Genomic DNA, 22,114 nt, shown 5'->3' with positions numbered 1-22,114 from the left:
GGAGTTTGCCAGAACCATATTAGTAGAGAAATCTTCCCTGAATGTTAAATTTCTTTTAAGAAGGATGTGTGTGTGAGAAGCTAATAAATTTGTTTTGATGGAAACAAAAATTCTAAAGTAAAAATGATGAGACTCTTAAAAAAAGATGTTGTAGGAATTCTGATAGCATATGCAGTTATACAAATGGGGATGGAAGAGATTGCTCAAGTCCTGTATCAAGTTTGATCTGATGATAGGAGGAATATTATATAAAGTTGTTAATAATGAGGGTCTCACTACTGGCTCAGGAATACCTTCAGGTAGATAAGAATGCAACAAGATACTCTTCTGCAAAATCAATTTTTAACATCTTCTTTCAGAATCAGCACACTTTGCAAATACATGCACAAACCGTAAGGAATCCAAAGCTGCGAGTGTCATTGAGTTCAATATTTATAAAAACTTTCAGTTAACTCATGTTTGATAGCTTTACTGAGCTGAGGTGCTTTCCTGAACTCAGAAGTAGATGCATCTCCAAAACATTTGAATATCAGCTTGCAATCATCTAACAAAATAGTCATTGATTTCATTAAAGAGCAAGACCAATTGAGAAGGATAACAGCATTGCATTCTAGTCATAGGTTTTTTATCTCTGTAAAACAAACAGACTATTCAAGAAACATACAAAAAGTGCATTACCTATCTTCCAGTTTAGAAGTAACTCGCTGTAGGATCTGTGTGGCCTGCTTGTGGTACTCCAGCTGGGCTTGCACGAGAGCGGAAAGCTGGCTCACTTGTTCAATCTGAGGATTGACATTGAAACATCAGATCTTAGGTGAATGCTAAAAGCTCAGGCAATAGAGAATAAAGACACTGTCCACTGCAAAGGTAGTTCAACTTATCTCTCTAAAACCTTGATTCATCTTTGCAGTTGGCAGTAAATATTTACATATTAGTCTTTATTCTTTACCACATCTGATTATGACCTGATCTGGAATGGTAACTGCAACTCTTCTCTGCTCATCATCTCTCCATGACTGACTTGCATGAACAGCAGCCTACAGACCTACCACAGTCAGCAAACAATATGAAAGTAAAAATGAGACTGTAATGAGAGTATAATACACCTTCTCCCTCCCTGCCTTTGAAGGGCACAGAGCCACAGGGACGGTGGTCATGCTTCTATTGTGTTCTGACCTGTGAAGCAGACCAAAACAGAGAGTTACTACAGACTCTGGGATGCAGAATAATTGCACTGAGGGCAGAGAGCATTCCACTTCATAAGGGAAGACACACCCAGATCCCCACTTTGTGGGCAGTGCAATTGCTTGTGGTTTTCATAGTGCACAACGCCGCAATGGTAATAGGAATGTTTGTCAGCACTATTTGCACACATGGGTATGGACGTTACTACAAAGATTAAAACTACAAATAAGTTATATTTCCTTCCTTTCAGTGTAGTTATATTTAATTCCTATGGAAATACTAACTTTTAGATGCAAATATTTTCAGGTTTGTTATAGCTTGTCTACAGCAATCTGGTAACAAAATGAGGAGTTAGAATAGGTGTGAACGTAAATCAAATAATTCACATCAACAGATATACATAAAATTAATTTCCTTTTACTACATATTCTGTAAGACAGACCCCAGCTGACATGTTATAGAGATGTTTTTTCTCACTAAATTTAACAATTTCAACATTAATTATAAATAGAACATTAGATAAACCGAGAAAAAGCTCAATCTGAACCAATATATAAGCAAAACATATTCTGCAGATATGAACAGTTACAGTGACTTTGGGTTTTCTATTCACTATTGCATCTGATTACAGCAGAGACCATTGGGTTATGAGTTCATAATTTTTGATTTTACAGTCCTCTCATCAGTCCACACACTTAAGCAAAAGTCTTGGTTCCAACCCTATAATCACAAGTAAACATAAATAGTTATATTTACATAATTCTAAGAAGAAAGATACTTCTGTTTTGTAAGTAATGCTTTGCATTTAGAAAGCACAATGATGTTGCAGAGGACTCACATGCTCTAGCTCAGTTATCTATAGAATACCTAAAAATTGTTCCTTCAAAAACATGCTGACCATTACTATAGGTTCTGAGCCTTTCCCTGTGTCCAACAAGGAGAAAAGCGCCTCCACTATCTTTCTAAGATTCTGGTCAAAGATTAACAAGGGTTATCTCACATCCATCTCCAGAAGGTTAAACATGCTTGACTCAGCAATTTCTTTTGATTCATCAAATTTCTCCAGAGCTTGACGAAGTTCTTCATCAGGGAGCTTGCCCTGTCTTTTTTTCTTGTAATCAAAATCCAGGCGTCGACCCTCCATTTTCTTCAGGTGATGCTAAAAAATCAAAAAACACAAATGCGAGCAGACAATAAAGGACCTTCCCCAAGATGTACTTTCCTGATACTGCATTGTAAGCAGGTAGTCCATGCACACTTGGAAACATACGTTGTTTGTTGTCTACTGACCCCTTCCCAGAGGAGAGAAATACGGAAGAATGAAATACGTGGGTTTACATATCAGTTAAGAAGCAGCAACCTAAATGACTGACCAAGACTAATAAAAGGCAACACAGAATGACAACTTCAATTGCCATCTCCATAAAAGATACACAGGTTTCTTGCTTTTTAACTCTGATGAGAATTACCTGTACACTGTTTTTTCACTAGATGTTCAGGAGACAATACTTGTAAAAGCCCAACTTATTACAGTTTTGTCTGTGTAACAGCATTCATAAACAAATCAACACAGGATTTATTTTTATAATTTCTACTAGATCACTACATTATCTTAATGCTATCTTATACTGAAGATTTCCTAGACTGTTATCTGAGGTAACGTTCATGTTCTCCTGTTTAGCAGCTGCCATATTCAACTGGCCAGAAGTTAATGCTACCAGCAGACCATGATTACTTGAGATGTTTACCTTCTCTCAGAAGAATCAATTTATCATGCAATATAATAACTACCCATTTTCTAAATGATATCAAACAGTCCAAGATATCTTTCATCCACATACATTTAACAGTATGAAAGCCTTACTGAGCTAGAAGAGCAGCTACTCATGCAGATAAGCATTTGCCATACACTAGAAAATGGCATGTGAACATCGGTACATCTATTTTGTGAAATGAGCTTTCAAATGGCAAGATTAGAGTACTGTGCTCTTGCCTGCATAAGACTGAAAATTTTGCCACCAAAAAAAGTTCAAATTTTTATCTTTCCCTTTCTAATGCACCAGCAAGAGATACAGAATTGAAAGCAAAATTCAAGCCAAAAGAGACAAAAATCAGGTGATTTTCAAACCTGAATGCCCCATTTTAAACTACACAACTAACAAAAATTCTAAACATATAGACAGTCCACACACTTGGCATTATTCAAATGCTGCATTGAGGGCAATACCTGTATTTCTCTCAGATCTTTATCATGGAGATTCTGAAGTGGATCAATGAAGTTTTGCTTCACTTCCATGTCTAAAGAGTCCTTGACTTCAGAAAGCTCCTTCATAGCTTCTCCCACGTCAACAAGTGCTGGTCCTGAAATAAAAGATTCAGTCAAAATAAGTTCATTTCAAATCATCGTAGAATGAAACTGAGTCATGGAAACTTCATGGCAACTACAGTTAGTATTTCATTTTCGGTCTCAAATTTAGGAAAGACACAGAGGATGATGCACTACATGAAAGAGCAACATAGATTTTACACTCCTGCAGCCACCAGAGTTCACACCTTGTAATACAGCTAAATTTGTGGTTTTATGATGTGCCAAGACAGGTTCCTCCACATCCCTTACTGTCCATTCATTCCCCACTCTGTTGAAATAAATATGCTAGAACAGAATTGCATTTATTTGGTGGTATCATCACCACACTGCATTAAAAAATAGTTTAATTTGGGTCTAGGTCTCCCCATTTCTATCAGTATGACTGGTGACAGTACCAAATGTAAGAATTCTTTAAAATTTCACCTTTTTTTTTATTGCAAGGTTATTTGATGAGACTATAGGCTTCATACTACTACTACACTTGAGAGGTCTGCTACACAGACCGCTCAAGTGTAGGTGTATGAAGATCATAAACTTCAATAACTCGAACTGCCTTTTGACATTTCCTCCTACACTAACTTGAGGGCCACAAAAACTACCACTCTGTTTTACTTCTGCTCCGTAAAAAGAAAAACAAGAAGATCAAACATACTTCCTGGTTTGAGGTATAGGTTAGGGAGAAAAACAATAAAACCACTTTCAAAGAATATAATGGATCTGAAAACCAAAATATGTGAGAAATCAGAAGCTTTGTTTCCCAAGCAGCAGATGCCAGCAATGCACTGCAAAATGAGAGAGCTTTCCAGATGGGGACAAAGAATGACAAATAGTCATAATAGTTGCTATTAGTTAGGAATGTGAAAATAATTGTTGTATCTATTCTGCTGCATGGTAATGCAGTTGTCACAGAATATAAAGCAAGTTTCAGGAAGTAGATTATATTAGTTCTTCATTTTCCTTTTAAAAATGGTTTGAAATTTAATAAATGAGAGCCAACCAATTAAAAAAACCAGTAGTATTTAGCACAAATCAAACTGCATCTGTCAAGCTTACTACTGAATTACATAAAACAAATAAGAAAGTACTTTTTCCATTCTGTATGTCTTTGTCAGGAAAACAATTTTATGATGGTTCAAATAGAGAAGAGGATTTCCACAGTCCTGTTTGAAGGTGTGCTGTCCTGTGTGTTGTCATGTAAAAATGGCCACAGAGAAGTCCACACAAACAAGACAGAAAGACAAAGTATGCTGTGCAATGTCATCTTTTTATAATCAGAACTCTACTGCAGAACATATTTTTAAGAGTCAGTTTAACATCTGTAACCCAGACAGCTGTAAACTCATTGGAGGGAGAAGCAGTAAACAGATAAGGAGTGTTCATTAGTGCCTTAAAATGTGGAATTTGGTCAGAAAAAGAGGCCAAAGCCTATTAAAAATCGATTCATTTTTATTCCTTGCCTGCAATGATGACAGTAACAGTTGGTTTAACGATTCTGAGGACAAAAGCACTTTGTTCTATATATGCATAGACAACAATAGAATTTCCGTACATGTACATATTTCAATCCAACACAGCCACAGTAAGTATCACAATTTATGACAGAGAGCTGAAGTCCATGGGTCAAAATGGAAACAATTTGACTTCCATTTATACAAAAAGTTTCTCTAGTCGAAATCCTCAAAAGATACTCAAAGCAGGCCTAGACCAACCTTAAAGGAAAAGCTGGATGAAGCAGAATTCTAAGGCTTCTTGTAGAAAATCAGAACTCAAATGCTTCTTGCAGATGTTTTTCCTCTATAAGAGTGCAGCCCTTTAATAATGAAAGCTGTATGAAATTTTCCTACCGTTTTTATTGCATTATAATGGAAAGGGAAGTAAACAAGTTACCAAAGTTGCATTCTTCACCAAGTTCTCGGCCAAACTTCAGCATTGCATCTGCCAGCAAGGCTTCTGCCTGAGGATAGCCTGGTCCCTTTTCCTGGCCTCGAATTTTTGACATAGTGTTGATCATGCTGAGTTTAGCTCTGGAAGCTGAAGAAGGCAAGAGACAGAGGTTAGAAACATGTGACTATTTACCTACACAGGCATAAATCCATTCTTGTGTTTAAGTTTATCTGAGCAACTTAAAACCTATTTTAAAGATACTATGTAAGTTCAGGACTAAGTCCTGTTTTTCATAAATTATTTTTAGAGCAAAGGAATGAAATATTTTTGGTCAATACTGTTTTTATTTTTCTGGCAGAGGAGTTTCTGTTCTGAACTTTTAAGACAAAGCTTCCCTTGAAATGACTTGGACAGAAGAAAGCCCAGGAACACTCCCAAAATAGCATGTTTGACCTGTGACAGAGAAGAAAATCTTTACGATATCTCCAGATTAATCTTAATCTTAAATCCCTAGGTACCATATGGATACCAGATTGAGCCAGCCTTACCCTCAAGGAAAAGTCCAGACTAGTTACACTGAAGATTAAACTGTGGCACCCCCCATTTTTTAAATGTTTGAAAGTTTTTTGGTTGTAGAACATTAAGGAAAGCCTATATCTCCAAACATGATATGCAGCAATCTTTCCAACACTTTTTGCCTTTTATGGGGATTTAGGGAAATTCCTACTTCATTATGGTTTTCAGCTGTACTTCATCTTGCATTTTATTTCAGCTAAATCCTACTGCCAGCAATGCAGACTCAGAGCATGTTCCTAATCTACATTACTATGTGTGCTACTGGAGGGCAGCTATGAATTCTACCATTCTACCTTCCCCCTTGCAAGCACTTGACTTTGTAAGGTGCTCTTGAAATTAGTTTTCCTGTCAACAAAACATTATTAGTTCACACTGTTCCGTGCCGATTTCATTGGACAAAACTCAGCCTTGCACAAGTCACTTCAGCAAAATGAAATATTAGCAGACTGGAGTCAATAAATGTTTTTCATATATTTATTGCTAAAAGTGGATATCAAAAGAGAGATCTTGTTGCGGAGTAGGTTTCACTTTTCAGCCTTTGTATCTGTTCACACAGATACAGACATGGAAACACACAAAGGAAACTCAGGCAAGTCTCCCTGAAAACCAGCTATGAAAGGGCAACGTATTTTTAACATTTAGTAATTATGGGTTTTTTTTAGTTTTCCCACTAGCCTTGAGTGCCATCAGATTATGTTTTTCAACATCTGAATTTCTTCATGCCTTCTGTTTCTACCCACTACAAAACTACAGTCAGCAGACTTGCTGACTGTTCAATACAAGAAACTGCATTTTAATGAAGTTAAATGTCATTGAAATGATGGTGGCAATAAGAAAATACAGAAGCGCAAAAGAAAACAAGGCACAAACAAAATTAGTCAGGGGAGTGGAGGCAGCAATCTGAATTAAATCATGAGCAAATGGAGTATTTTCATAAATTAAAGAAAGAAATATAAGAGGGAATATGAAAAAATGAAGTGGCTATATTTTGGACAGCAAGGTAAGAGCAGAAAGCAAAAGTTAGACAATGATCCATCTTCTTTAATTGATGTTTCAAAACAGCATGGACTAGCTGATCTGTAGTATCACAGTACTATGTTGTCCAAGAGTTTTCCAGGCACATGTTATTTATCAAGGAATGTGTTCTACATCTCAATTCCTCTTCTTCCTTCCAAACCCAGGTAAACTTTTAATTTTCTTTAAAATATTGCTGTTAAAGGAGGTTTTTTTCCTATTTGTTTTGTTGTCTTTTTTTTAATTTTTAAAATTAAATTCCCTCCCTTTTTCCAATGTAATATTCCTAATTTTTATGAAAATGGGCAAGCAAATGGGAAATACTAGAAAATGGCATGATCTGTGTAAAAGGTAATACAGTTGCAGGGAGAATTTAAAAGAGAAAAAAATTTATTTTATTGAAAAAATAAATTACAATTCTTCTCATTATAGGGAGCCCTCTTGCAACTGACATGAAACAATCTAAGACCAGGTGAGTGCTGAAAAGGTTTAGTCCTCCTTTCTTCTTACCTGTGGAATGAACAAAATGATCTCATTATATGGGGATGAAAGTGAATCTTCCCCTGCCTATTACAATGTTAATTTTTTGATTCTACTTGCATGTGCCACAAGCAGACGAAGGGATATGTAACTAGACTATGGAAACTATTCATTCATTGATCACTGCAAACTTAAAACTGCCTGAAGTGCCTGAAATCACGCTCATAGCTACCTGCAGAAATTTTGCTCTCAGCTTTTACTGTGTGCCTGTTTCACAATTCACAGCAACCATAACCACTCAGATGTGTCAAGAAGGCAGTCAGAGAAGCACTAAACAGCCAAAGCTTAGTATTCAGTCTACACAGTGTTGCTTAACAGCAATTTGACAGCAGTTAACCATTTTATCACTATCCCCATAATGCTTGCCAATCCTTTTGCTTTTCCTGCAGAGTACATTACAATGAGTAATGAAGCTGTGGACTCAAGTCATAAACAGAATTTCATCTGCTGACATAGAAACTGTTCTGGTCATCATAATTTTCTATCTAGAAGTTCTTGAACTTGTAAATACCATTCCTCCTTTTTTTTTTTTCAATCCACTGTCAGCATTATCAAAATAATATCTTCTCTTCTGGGGTTTAACATAAAAAAATCACCAATTAATCTGTAGCAGCAATAACCCTTCAGCATACCACACTGGAGCTGAAACATTTCACAGCAGTTCAAAATTTATTTCTAGCTACTACGAATAAAATTTCTCAGTGTAAATGTGTGAATTTTTTCCGTAGTTCCATGAAACTCTGAGATACTTATGGCAGACAGAAGGCCTAATTTTACCTTCAGGGAAGTGGTCCCAGAACCAGCCTGACAGAGTTTGAGAAGTGTTTGTACAACACTCTCAGGCATATGGCATGACTCTTGGGGATGGTGCTGTGCAGGACCAGGACTCAATAATCCTTGAGGGTCCTTTCCCACTCTGCATATTCTGTGATTTATCACAGGCTAACTCCATTGACATTAACAGTGATGCTAGCATTGAATTACACTAGTACTAAAACACTTTTGTTCCTAGATCACTACAAAAATCTCTGTAATATTCAATATAATTGTTTCCTTGTTTATTGCAGGTCCAGATCACCCCTTTCTGTAAGAAATCCCTGGCAAAAGAGGAACATGTAGTTCTGCATCACCCCAATTGAACCTGATCTTTCATCTCCCTATGGAAAAGACTCATTGGTTTCTATTTTGAGGGTTCAAATTAGACATGTCTGATAACACTTGATTTTCTGTCCTTTCCTCCAGTATGACATCAACAGCTCTTTTGCACCATCCCTTTTCTGTAACAAGGATGGGAATTGCCAGAGGACCAAAGGAAAAGTGGTACCTCTTCTTGTGCCATAAAGAAAGTTGTTTTGGAACTTTGCTTTTCCATGGTCTGCAAGGACTGCCTGGTCCTTTTCCTTCACATGGCAAATGACTGGGAAGGTAAAGGAAAGGGCTGCCTCATGCAGAAAGGAAAGGATTCCCAGCGTGCCTCCCCTGATCCCCAGGTGTGTGCTGTGCCAATGCCAGGGCTGCAGCTGCCCCTGCACAGGGCTATGCTGATGCCAGGGCTGCAGCTGCCCCATGCACAGACAGATCTGTGCTGATGCCAGGGCTGCAGCTGCCCCATGCACAGAGCTGTGTCAATGCCAGGGCTGCAGCTGCCCCTGCACAGATCTGTGTTGATGCCAGGGCTGCAGCTGCCCATGCACAGATCTGTGCCGATGCCAGGGCTGCAGCTGCCCCTGCACAGAGCTGTGCTGATGCCAGGGCTGCAGCTGCCCCATGCACAGGGCTGTGTCAATGCCAGGGCTGCAGCTGCCCCTGCACAGAGCTGTGCTGATGCCAGGGCTGCAGCTGCCCCTGCACAGGGCTGTGCTGATGCCAGGGCTGCAGCTGCCCCTGCACAGATCTGTGCTGATGCCAGGGCTGCAGCTGCCCCAGCTGCCCCTGCCCTGCTGCCCTGGGCAGCCACAGTCATCCCCAGCTTCAGGGCAGGCCCCACGCTCACAGTGCTGACACGCTGGCTCCTACAAGTGAGCATGGGCTGCCCACTCACCTAGAGAAAGAATGCTCAGAAGGGAAACAAAGCCTTCTACAGCCAGTCTCCTTTCTCTCCTAACATAGAGACTTGTACTCATCTCTGTTTACATCACCATAACTTCGCCAATTTTGTGTCAACCTTAATTGCACCAGTGAGGATGAGATCTGTCAGACTTTATACCGGTAAAAAAAGTGTTTTCAAGAAGTGGTGCAAAACTGTAAAATTGTGAAATTAGGTTACCTGGATTTGGCTGAAGATACTCTATTGTCTTTGCCATTATTTCCACAACTGCCCTGCTGGTAACATCCACTTTCTAGAGGACAGAGGATTAAACAAAAAGAAAAATAGAAGTCAGACAAAAGGAAGAAGTTTTTCTCTCATTTTGTTCTTATAGATTTTTAAAACTCTTCTTATAATTTTATTTTTATGTTCTTCAGAACAGCCCTGGAACCAGAACCTGGAACCAGGCGGTAATACCTGGAAAACTACTAAAGTATGAGTCCACCATTTCAGTTTATAGCAGGTCCATGCTCAAGTAAGGCCATTAGTACAGAGTACCTCAAAATGGGTTAGAAATTTGATATGTTGTACAGTTATTGATACATTTGATGCATTTGATTATTGTACAGGGCTAATTCTTTATATCACCATGGGAACAATTCACAATAGGGAAAATTTCTTGAACAGTCACAGACAGCTTTTTGGAGAGCTGTATATCTTAGATCCCCTAATAACTGGCAAAATGAGAGGAAAGAAGAAGTCACTCAAAACCAACCACTAACAATAAAATGTGCTGTATACCTCTTCCAGAGCAACATCTGATAAAACTGGGGTAAGGAAGACTAGATATCACTCAGTTCCCTGCTCAAGAAACCTATCAGTATGAATGCACTGATTATTTATTTCTCCCTGTGAGATTCCCGTATTTAAAATTTTAAAAAACTTAAAGCTGAATAGCATTACTTTCTTCTACATTATTTTGTAGTAAGAAGTCTTCCTTTCTTAGGAAGCAGCCCCTGTCCAGATCCTAGACTGAATTTAGCAAAGTATACAACTATTCTTACTCTCAGAATCAGGCCTCAGAGAAAAAATGCTGCTTTGGCAGATTGGGGGATCCCCATAATGTCCTACACTCTGTATTTATGAGGACACATTGCATTTCTCTGTAGGGTAGCTTGTGTCCCACAGAGTGAACTCCTTTATCATAATGGCAAGTTCCTATTTTAAAAAAGAACACCTGAGATAGGTTGGTTGCATCGTACTGTCATCATGTCCTTCCTGTTTCCTGTTGCCATTGCCATCTGTCGGGTCCTGCTCTATCCTTTACACCAAGAAGCAGGAGAGGTCTGCCAGGCACAGGTGAATAAATAGCTGAACTGCCTGGCAGGGAACTCAGAAATGGCCAGGAGGCTGCAGAGGATGGTAGGGGCAAGGGAACAGAAGGCCAGGGACATGCAGAGGATCATGTCCATTACCTGCAGAAAAGCTGGCAGTGAACACAGGGCCAGGTGGGCAGCGTGGGGGCAACCGATGGATTTGCTCCATAACTTCCACAGCTTTCAGTGCTCCTGTCTCCTGGGCTGCCAACCCATCCTGCCCACAAGCATGATGTGGGACCCACACCTGGCTGTTGCAATGTCCAATTTATCCCAGTTTTCTGAACCCTTGTTAACATTTTCTGGTAGGAATGCCTATACTGGTTACCCACTTAAACAGAAGCTGAGAGGAAGAAGCCAGCTCTGTGCTTTCTTAGTAAGAAGTACAAAGTGTATGCCCTTTATTTTCCATCCAAGATTATTTTCTCCACCTCATTATACAAATGTACAGATAAATAGCTTATTTTTCGCTTAATCAGAGTTACATATCAGATACATATGTTACAAATCTCCTAGCACAAGCTTTTATTACAAGATTTGATAGTACCTTTGAAAGCTGAAGCCTGAAAAAATGCTGCCCCTACTGATCCTTTCAGGTGAAATACTATCACTGCCACACACAGCTGTGGCTTTTTTTCTTTTTTTTTCCCCTCCACAGAGACACTCAGTGCTATCAGTGCCAGCCTCACCAAACAGCCTGTTAGAGGGTTTTTCCCCACGTACCTGAAGCACATGGCCAGTGGGGGCTGCCTAGCAGGACCCCTGAACCTGTGAATGAATACCCCCGTGCCTCTGCCATGCCTAGAGCCTTGAATTACCAGCCAGGAGCCAGGAACTACCAGCACCCTTCCCCACTGAAATGGCTGTCTTGTAGACTGACTCTGTTTTCAGAGATCCTCTACAGAGGTTTAAATGCAGCTAATTTGTAGATGACTTCAGCCCCAGTCTCTGAATGAAGAATTTGCATTATAGAGTGCCACACATGACATAGCCCTTGGTTAGAAAACAAAAATAAATAGAAAACTGACAACACAGTCCTGCTGAGCTAAGTGTTCCAAAATTCTCTGAGTGATTCCAGGACCAAAACCTTTCAAATTCCTGTCCTAGAAAGAAAAATGCATGGTAATAATGAATGTATGCTGTATTTTGACTTACCCTTTCCATTTCTTTGAAATCATCATCTAGTTTTGTTCCTTCCGCACCTCCTACTTTTTCACTCACTTTCTGCAATTAAAAAAAAAGAACAACAGATTCAGCAACAACTAAGAAAAATTCAGCTACAATATTTCCTTGTAGAAATGCTAGGGGGTTTTTTTCTGTTAAGTCAGTACAACAGTAAAACTTATTACTCCTTCTGAAAAACTTATTTCCAACACACTCTGAAGTGAAACATTCAGAAATAACGTATTACTGCTTAAGCCTCAGAGACCCAGTCTCTGACCACGGATAGAAGCCACACCTAAGCACAAAGCACAAAGTGGCTCTAACCATCCAGAAAGCAAGATGCACCCATGCCTGAGAACTTTCAGATATTGACTCACCCTGAAGTAGATCACCAGTAAAAATCAAGAGTTTATATATAAACGTGACAGACAGAGAGACAGGGAGATTGATTAAAAAAACCCCTATATTCATTCCATGAAAGAGCCTGAATATTATGTTATACATAAAATACACAACTCACTTATCTAGATAGAAAGAAATAAAGGGAACTCTCTTAGTATGACTTTAGCAAATGCTCAGGTTTTTTTATAAAATATAAAGTTTCAAAACTAATTGGAAAATGGAATAGTGCTACTGTTTCATCTCCCTAATACAATGTAATACACTGAACTATGTTTCCTTTTACAGTCAGTAACATTGACAATAACAGACTTGAAGAGTAACTGCTCCACAGCACCATTCAAAGATTTTAACAATTGCATTGTCAGTCACAAAGTCTTTTACTACTATACTCCCTCAACTAAATCAGGTGCATATGGTTCAGTGAATGTATTAATCTTTCACTGGGATGGTATTTTTCATAAGAAATTAATCATTGTATAAGTTATTAATTACTGATTTCAGTGAAGTGATTCCAGTAATAAACAAGAAAGAAAATAACAATTTTACTTTTCCCCTTTTGGTTTTACCTACTGTGGTAAGTCCTCTATTTTATTTTTTTAGTATAAAGAGGAGGAATACTCACAGTCACTCACATGGCATTAGTAAAATCCAGACATCTGTATGATTTTAAATTCATTTCAGTTCACTACAACAAAGCTGCAAGTGCATCATGGCCAAGCACTTACTACTGCAGGCTCTAATTATCTGTGCAATAGGAAATAGCTATCAGCTCTGTTTGTTTTCTGTCAGCGTCTCATAAATTAGAACCCAAAATGGTGCATTAATGAAACAACAATACTATGACAAAAACAAGGAACTGAATTTCCCAGTATTTCCTGTACAAAAGAGATGTGCAAAACCATACAGACAGCCTCTTATCAATAATCTGAATATGAATGAATTTGTGTGGTCTGTATTACTAAACTTGTGATCTACAGAGATAAGTGAAGTGCCACAAAAGAATCAAACACAGTACTGTAAGGAGAAGTGGACAAGGGATAGTTTCAGTTTTAAAAGATTTATTAATTAGTTTCATGAATGAATCTTCTGCAAATGGATATCCTACTACAGATCATATGGCTAAATCTGCACAGAAGCTTCCTACTATAAAGATTTCACATCCCAGAAAATAACAGTATGCTTATATGCTAGCAGTTAAATATTTAAAATAGATTTTTCATATCTGTAGTTCAACTGCAAGGCTACAAAGTACTCAAAAGGAATTAATCTCCCAGCCCTTTTGGGCTGTAGCTCTACATTTCATCATTTTGAAATACTTTCATGGTTGATGAGGATTTGCTAAGACGTGTCTTTTCATCCCCACAGATGCCCTAAATATCCTAATTCACATCTATCAACCAGAGCAATTGCTCCTTTCTTTCATATTCATCACTACTCAAGCTGAGAATTGTATGACACTCTTAAAAGCACAGCCCAGCAGTCTTCTGGAGTGGTCACTGCACAGTCAAAAAGGGAGGTCACCCCTCTCTTCTAGACTTCCTTTCAGTTTTTGCTAACCTTGTCAATATTAGGCTCGCAGTTACCATCCAGAGTCACTCATTTAGGGTAGCTAAAAACACTATGTGCTAAGCAGAAAATTAATTTGTAAAGCTCTGTGACAAGTACTGTTACAAATGGTTGAGTCAAAGGAGAGAGAAATATGAGCTGTTAAGTCTTCAGCCCTTCCGGGTCTGGGAGTCTCTTCTCTCAGGGTAGTTACATCACATACCCTCAAGTAACCATGCTCAACTCCATTGTGCAGACAAACCTCTGTTTTGGAGAAGCACTGACAGACCTCAGGAAAAAAACACCTGAACCAAAATCCCACTTAAAATGTAAGTACTGTTTGGTTTTGATTTTTTTAAATTTTTCCTTGAAGACCACAGTTACTCAAGCAGTCAGAGATGAGAACTCTAATTAAGAATTCAGATTTAAGAATAAAATAAAACCCTCAACAGTTCTTTCCCCTTGGGTCAGAAGGGAATAATCTGCTCAAAAGAGGGTACCACACCTCCTTTTCAAGGCCAAAATCAGAAGATGTCAGGTAGGACCTTTGAGCCTGAGAAAGACATTTGCAATAGGGCCCACATCTATGCCATTGTAGTAGTATTGGCTAAATTTGGAGATATGTTTCAGCCTGTTTATATTCATCCTCCAAATCAATTGTTAAAGCATTTCACTCAGGCTGCCACTCCATCAGTATCTAAGTTTGTTAGATCTGATTATCATAGGTCATGAAGCCATGCCAGCTTCCATCAGCTCAGGATCTTCTCTCATGCCAAAGATTTAAGAAGCTCTCAGGAACATCATCAGCTAACAGCTACAGCTACCCAGAAACTGAAAGGCTCCCTGGCCATGTCATTTTAAGGCATCAACATTTTGATTATTTCTTTACAACAGATCTAAAATTGGGCTTTTTAAAGGAACAAGGAGATATCCTGAAAACATTTCTATGAATCAAGAATTTACAGACTTCTTCTACCCCTAATAATGTCATGCTTTACTGTTGGTATCTTCATACTTTATTTGACTGAAAACCAATGCTATACAGTCTCTTGGAGTAAATTCCAATTTTATAACAATCATATTTCCACCCAGGCAGAATATGAATTTGACATCAGAATGGTTTCAGTAGGAACAAAAAAATTGGTATGACTCTTACACTTAGGGGAGAAAATAAACTTTTTTTTCCTCTGGCAGTTAATATTAAGAACACAGATTTTGGTAAATGTTCACAGGAGCTGGAACATAAGCCACAGTAACAGGAATGAGATTTGGTAGATGAATTTCATGTGAAACAACAAAACTTGTTAAGTCATAGTTATGAAGCCATTTGTTCCATTTTTCATGCATTTGTGCAAATAACCCTTTTTTCTTTTTTGATGTATTGCTGTGTTATGATGCCGTATGATAAGGGACAAAAGAATGCCTGAACAGTCACTATGAATATCTTGAAAATTCCAGTAAACTTTTATAGAATACAGGGATGATCAGGATACAGGACTTAATAGCTCATGCAGCAGTCCTCTAAAGGTCTTTGATGCTGTCATCTCTCACTATTCACAAAATATTAATATAAATCAATCATGTGTTAGACAACTATTCCAGGACACTGAATTGTACCAAGGTTCGGAACAATTCACAGGTCAAAGACCCGCTACCAGAAAATCCTGAAGACTATGACATGACACTACCCAAACTTGAAAATGCAGTAAGACCTGCATTAAACTACCCTCTAGTCACCTGAGTTTGCAGCTCAACTAATTTAATGACATACCAGTTTGGCAGCAAGTGTAGGTAGCAGCTTTGTCTCTACAGAGGAGGAGGAAAGCAGTTTAAAATAGATTACCAACACAATACACTGCATTTCCGTATGATGCAAACTGAATGCCCTGTTCACAAAGTGGTCATACCACAGTACCACTGAAAAGTAACAGTCTCCTTATTCCACGCATTCCTAACTCCAAATATGTATCCAAAGCACAATTTTCTATTCCTCAAAGGAAGGCTGTTGACAGCAGAGTTCTATCAAGTTGTCACACAGTGGACAGGCTGGTAGAAAGAAAATTTTTATTAATATGAAAGCCATGGGAGAAAGATTATTAAATGAAGCTTACAAATTCACACTGGAAAAAGAAAATGCCCTCTGCAGTTCATGCTCATTAAGTTCAAGTCACCCTATTGATTTCTCATTCCTGATTGCTCAGTATTTCTTCCACAGGTTTCTACAGTTCTTTCGTGCTGTTTTTGCCATTTTGAGTTTTTTCTTTCACAATAAGGAAGCACAGTGACAGAATTATCTTCAGGTTTGTTAAAACTTTTCAGATTGGCTTTAAAATGCTGTGATGCTTTGTAAGCTTTTCAAAGACAAGGAAGAAGTACACATTTCAATGGAAGAGGTCTGTCTATATATGGTGATGGTTTTCCAACACTTCAGGCTTTTCAGGAGAAAGTATTTGAAAAAAAACATGTTTATTTTTAAAAAAGCACAGTCTCTAACCAAGACTTCTTTTTTTTTAATTCTGTCCACACACTAGAGTAAGAAAAAAACTGCCACCTGCAGGCTCATTTTTGTGTCAGGCTGATCCTGCACTTTTTGGCATCTATGGTATCAGAATTTACTACCACAGAAAACAAGTGACATCTGAAATTTAGATTAATGATCATGACCCTGGTTGTTTGTGGATTATGAAACATCTCATGGCACATTCTCAGCAATAACAGTCAGCAAGAGATGAGCTTATTCAGATAAATTAGAACAGAAACTGTAAGAAAAACCCACCACAAAAGTATATGTAAATTAGCTGCATTTTAGACTTATTCTTTTTCAATTGGCATCAATATATAGAATAAAAAAGGACTTTTCCAGATCAGTATGGAGATACCTTATCTCAGAAACATTAAGAGGCCATAGAAAACATTAGTATTGATTCATAGCCCTTTATCATGTACTGAAAATAATTTCAGCAGATGTAGAGCAATCTCAATTTTTCCAGAATAACCATCTAGATAAGTGTAGTCCTCATTTACAAGCCAAATGACCCAGTATCATGAGTTTTGGAAAGCTTCAGGAAACTCAACAAATGTGATAAATCTCACAAGAAGCCAGAAGTGTTTGATAAGCCTTACATTCATGCTGTAGTTATTTGTTAGCGAAATTGAGCAAACCCCACACTTCCATTAAATGCATCAGATTTCACAAGGAAAGCTTGTTACACCCAGCATTGCATTTTACATTATTTGAATTTTATTCTATTCTACTTTTAAATATGTAAACAACTTGTGCGAAATAGAGACTGTCAATAAAAGACAACATGAGAATATAAAAAAGCCACCTTAGTTGTAAAATGAAAATAAGATCGAAATTTTACATACATTGGAGTTACAGTAATGCCCATTTACATTTAATTTGTGAATTTCTCTTCTTCAGCTGTAGAGCCACAATGGAAGGCCACCATGCCAGCTGGAGCGCAGCACCAGAAGATCCTTCCCATACGGAACTGAGGAGCATAGTGACACCATTGCTATCACAGAAGCTGTAACGGGTCATGAAGTCAGCGTGAAAGAGAAAAATAAAAAAACTTACAGAATAAGAATCTCCAGAGAACCTAATTTTTTATGTCCTGTTTCCACTGAGACTCTGATTATGCCATTAAGGCTTTGTTTTCTCCATGGCAAAATGAAGAAATGCACTTGCAAAGCACATGGGAAAATAGTCAGCATTAATTTACACCTGCTACTGCTTGCCATCAGCAGCATATCTAGCAGAAATGTTTGTGATGTATTTTAGGTAAGCATCTGCCAGACAAGTCTGAGATTATCTTTTCTTTTTCCCTTCTGTCACTCAGTAGATATATTTAATCAGGGAATAACATACTCTGTCCCCTGATGGCACTGAAATCACTTTCTTCCTGCTAGAAAATTTTTGTTTGCTGGCCTGTTCTACCACAACACCAAACTAGCCACAGGCTGGCTAGCTTTATTCACCCTTAAACATTCCCTTGACTCTGCTGTTGGATTCAGAGTGTGAACAATAAAGTGTGCTATTCAAAGACCAGGAAGTAAACTGAGTTTTAGAAACTCAAGCAGGGAAGGCTATGACTGGATTCTAAAAGGCTTGCCTTCTTCTCTCACAAAGCATCGTCTAAATACCCTTTATATATACACACAATAGCTTGGCCTTGCTAGTCCTCACAGCTGCTAGTAGTAGGGCCCTCAGCCCTGTTTATGAGTTCCACTAACAGTGTGAAGGCAGGTCAGAAAGCCAGGGAAATTGGCTCTAGATGGGACATACGTAAGACACAAGAACTGCCAGTGTGAAAGACAGGCCATTTCTGAAGCCTGTCAAGCCATGAATGAAACTCCTTGTGGGACAGGCTGTCCAGTAATGCCAGTGTGCAGCAAAAGAAAATATCTCAGCCAAACTATTTCTCCTCAAGAAGGATACACAAAGGTAAGGATCCCAACCTCCAGCATTGCCACATGGTAAGAAAAACACATTGTAAATCTGTCCCATGTTCTTACTCTTTTCATTTAGATTCAATCTCTTTTTTGATTTTTCATCTTCGCCAGAGTATTCCAAGGAGAGGGACGAGGGTGACTAGAGCAATCATTTCTTCAATCTGATCCAGCCTTTTGCTTTCAAACTACTACCAAGGACCATACTGCAGAATTTCTGCAACTCCAGCAATGCAGGGGAAGTCATTCACATTCAGCGCTAGTGCACCATATGAAAGTATGCCGCAAGCTTCTGCACTGACAGGAGTTACTGCAGAGACTCTGCTGCAATGCTGTTGCTGCATCACACTAGAGGCTGTCCTCTGGCAAGTGAAATAAAACAGGCTGAGGGCAGGGAAGGAACTGCTGGGGAAGCACTGGTGCAGTACTGCTCCGTGCTGTACCTCTGTAAGGGAAGTTCCTGTCCAGAGGCACCCACACTACAACAGATGAGGAAGGTATTTGTCAGATATTATACTACCCTACGGCTGACAAAAATTGAAATCAGTGTTATGCATTCCAGTGACAGAAGTGGGCTGATAGCAGAGACACTGCAATAATAACACAATTAATTTCACAAATTTAAACTCATTACTGAAGTCTTGCCTGTTTACCAAACACACACTTCAGGAGGCTGGCTCTCTGCAAAGTTTAAGTTCAGCCAGAAAGCTGGTCACAACCCCAGCACCTCTGAAGTTTAGAGTGGCCTTGGGAGCTGACAAAGAGAAGCTGGCAGAAGCTCAAAAGCTGACAGAGAGCTGAAGACAGTGAGAACACTGTGTGCTTTTTTCAACACTCTCTGTCCCCAGAAGGACACCAGTATGAGAAAAGGAAGAAATTGGTATTAAAAAGGTGGCTGTGTTAGCTGGAAAACATGCCAATATCTGCTTTTTTGCAGTACAGGAAAGAAGCAGGGAATCTATTCCTACATGACATCTCTACTTCCAATGACAACAGTACTATGATTCTGTCAGTCCCTATAGCGAATCTGTGGGCAATAAAATGCCCACAAGTTTTTTACTTTTGTGCAAAGACACCTGGATTCAGACCCACATTTCTTACATCAGCAGTGGAAGCTCTGCCCTACACTGCACTGCCACAAAGAAAGAAGACATCTGTGCTATATTTCTCAGAGTGCCAAAAAAATTTTGGTAGCTGCTTGTTTTTTGATGTAAGCAGCTCATTCTGCTGAGTGGTGATAAGGAAATTCTAAGAGATGGGTAAAGTCCAAATGCACTAAAAATTTCTGAAGTTCTCATGTCTCTTTCTTAGAAAAGTACACAGCACTGGCTTTCTTATCTGGAATGCCACCAGTTGCCAGCTCCTGACCTATCATGCTCTATTATCATGTGTAAATGGGATTTGTATTTGAAAGAGTGTACACCTTAAAATGACATATTCACTCAAACTTCCATACGTCTGTCATGTCTCTAAAGCAATCTTTAGGGCAGATGAGTGGCACATGTACAGTATGACAATATATGGAGTGGAAAAAGAGAGGAACAGAACACAAAACAGATATCCATTCAGTTAGCATCCTAATCTGGAGCATGTTTATGGATCATGATCCATCCTAGCTAAACTACATACATTAACATGTTTCCTTCATCCATGTAGCTTCTAAATTCAGCAGGAACAATGATCTCTACCATGCCACTGCTTCACTTGGCACATGCCTTACCACAAAGTAGACACAATCTGGGCACAGGTGACAGGAAATTTAAATAATCCCATGGTTAGTTAAGCTATGTCACCAGACTGCTTGTCCTCACCTTTTCCATTTTAGCACAAAACTGTGTTTTCTGCAGCAGTGGTTTAAGCTGCCAGCTGAGAGGCTGAGCTCATACTCACTCTTCATGAAGGATTTTTTCTCTTGGCTACTGATCCAGCAGACTTACATGTGCTAGACATCAACTTTGAAAAACACTGGAGTATTTCACAGGCAGGGAAAGTCAGTCATAGCAGGTAAAGAGTGCTAGGGTACAGTCTACAGCTTGCTAAAATCTCCACTATACAGAGTCCAAATATTTGATCAGCATTATGTAAGTAGTGATGAAACAATATTGATTGGTCAAGCAGACATGACCTTGTTAGGCAAATCAACAACCCATTATTCTAGAGTGTTAAAGCTTTGTAATTTTTCTCTCAATAAAAGAATGAATTAAAGTCTAGCAGAAATAAATAGGGCATAACCTGGCCCAAAAAAAAGAGGAAGAGGAAGAGGAAGAGGAAGAGGAAGAGGAAGAGGAAGAGGAAGAGGAAGAGGAAGAGGAAGAGGAAGAGGAAGAGGAAGAGGAAGAGGAAGAGGAAGAGGGCAGGCAAAATAATAGCATGAGAAATTCATAGCAACCAAATATAGGGCATATTTTACACCACCATATAATGTATATTAGTCCACATGCCTTCTGCTGGGTGAAAGTTAGCCTAGTCTTTAACATCTGGAAATGTGAGAATGCAGGGAACATTCAGAAGCTGCTAGAGGATAAGAGAACATGGCTCAAATATGATTCATCAATTTAGCAGCCATACAAACTCTGCCATTGTGAAGTTGCTCCTGCTACATTTGGAAAAGACTTTGTTGGAAACTCTCACTGAATTAATTTTTATCTGTCTAAGAGAAGATATTAAAAGAAGTTTGTGAGGAAAAACCTGTCCGTAATCTGTTGCTAGTACTGACGTGCATTTTATTTCTGGTTTTCCTATTGCCACTACATCTAAAAGGCAGTCTACATAGCTCAGCAAAGTGCCAGTCCAAACTATTTTCTTATGTTGCTGGCAGGCAGTGTTGATAGCTTATTAACTACGTACTTAACAAGCCAAACCCATCCAACACTTTCAATTTGATAGCAGCACATTTAGAAATTGCTGAGATCTGCTTTAAGCTCCGTTTTTTTTTTTTTTTTTGTTTTTTGTTTTTTTTTTTACATGAGCACTATTTAAATTGAACTGAATGCATTCCCATTAAACTGCTGTCCTCTGTCTCAGCTTACCATGTAAGAACAGTATATCCCAAAGCACTGGCCTGTTCTTGGGGCTGGAGAGCACCACAATATAACAGTAAGGCTCTGTGAGCCACTGGGCATTTCTGGAGTGACCCCTGATGGACTGAAATGGTGCTGTGCCTTTTTGTGCTTCTGAGATTTATGCAAGAGGAAAAGAAGAAAAGGGGGACTGAGTGAGTTAGGACTGGATGAAACATACCCAGATAAAAGAAGAAAATGACTGGAGGCACCACTTAGCCTGACACTGTATTGTGTTATAAGCACGCTATGCAGAGCAGAGACAGCTTTTCTTCTGCAGCTGCAGCAATATCAGCAGAGGGATCCTGTCAGTATCCCTGGCATGGAGGAAGAGCATACCTTTCTTACCAAAATGAAGGCATAACCACAGCCTTAGGCATTAATATCTAAATTTGAAGATGATAATTTTCCTTCTTTCAGAACTGTGTGTATCAGCTACCAATGATAAAGGTAATTTTAAAATGTAAGGAAACTAAACTGTCGGATCTCAAGATCTCAGTCCTGAGATGCTGAGCCACCGAGA

At 38.8% G+C, this 22,114-nt stretch overlaps 1 protein-coding gene across 2 annotated transcripts in view; it reads right to left on the bottom strand.

Annotated features, from left to right (window-relative positions):
• Window positions 1-22,114, bottom strand: part of SH3GL2 (SH3 domain containing GRB2 like 2, endophilin A1) — an 89,463-nt gene that overhangs the window by 6,690 nt on the left and 60,659 nt on the right. For both annotated transcript variants that reach the window (XM_074532371.1, XM_074532370.1), the window contains exons 2-7: window positions 12,125-12,193; window positions 9,834-9,906; window positions 5,441-5,584; window positions 3,413-3,546; window positions 2,186-2,344; window positions 679-782 (exon numbers count right to left, since the gene is read on the bottom strand). In XM_074532371.1, the coding sequence (XP_074388472.1) occupies window positions 679-782; window positions 2,186-2,344; window positions 3,413-3,546; window positions 5,441-5,584; window positions 9,834-9,906; window positions 12,125-12,193 (683 nt within the window). The remainder of the gene's footprint in view (window positions 1-678; window positions 783-2,185; window positions 2,345-3,412; window positions 3,547-5,440; window positions 5,585-9,833; window positions 9,907-12,124; window positions 12,194-22,114) is intronic.

Source organism: Zonotrichia albicollis, chromosome Z (assembly GCF_047830755.1).
Source record: "Zonotrichia albicollis isolate bZonAlb1 chromosome Z, bZonAlb1.hap1, whole genome shotgun sequence".
NCBI classification, from domain to species: Eukaryota; Metazoa; Chordata; class Aves; order Passeriformes; family Passerellidae; genus Zonotrichia; species Zonotrichia albicollis.
This window is presented reverse-complemented; position numbering and strand designations above follow the sequence as displayed.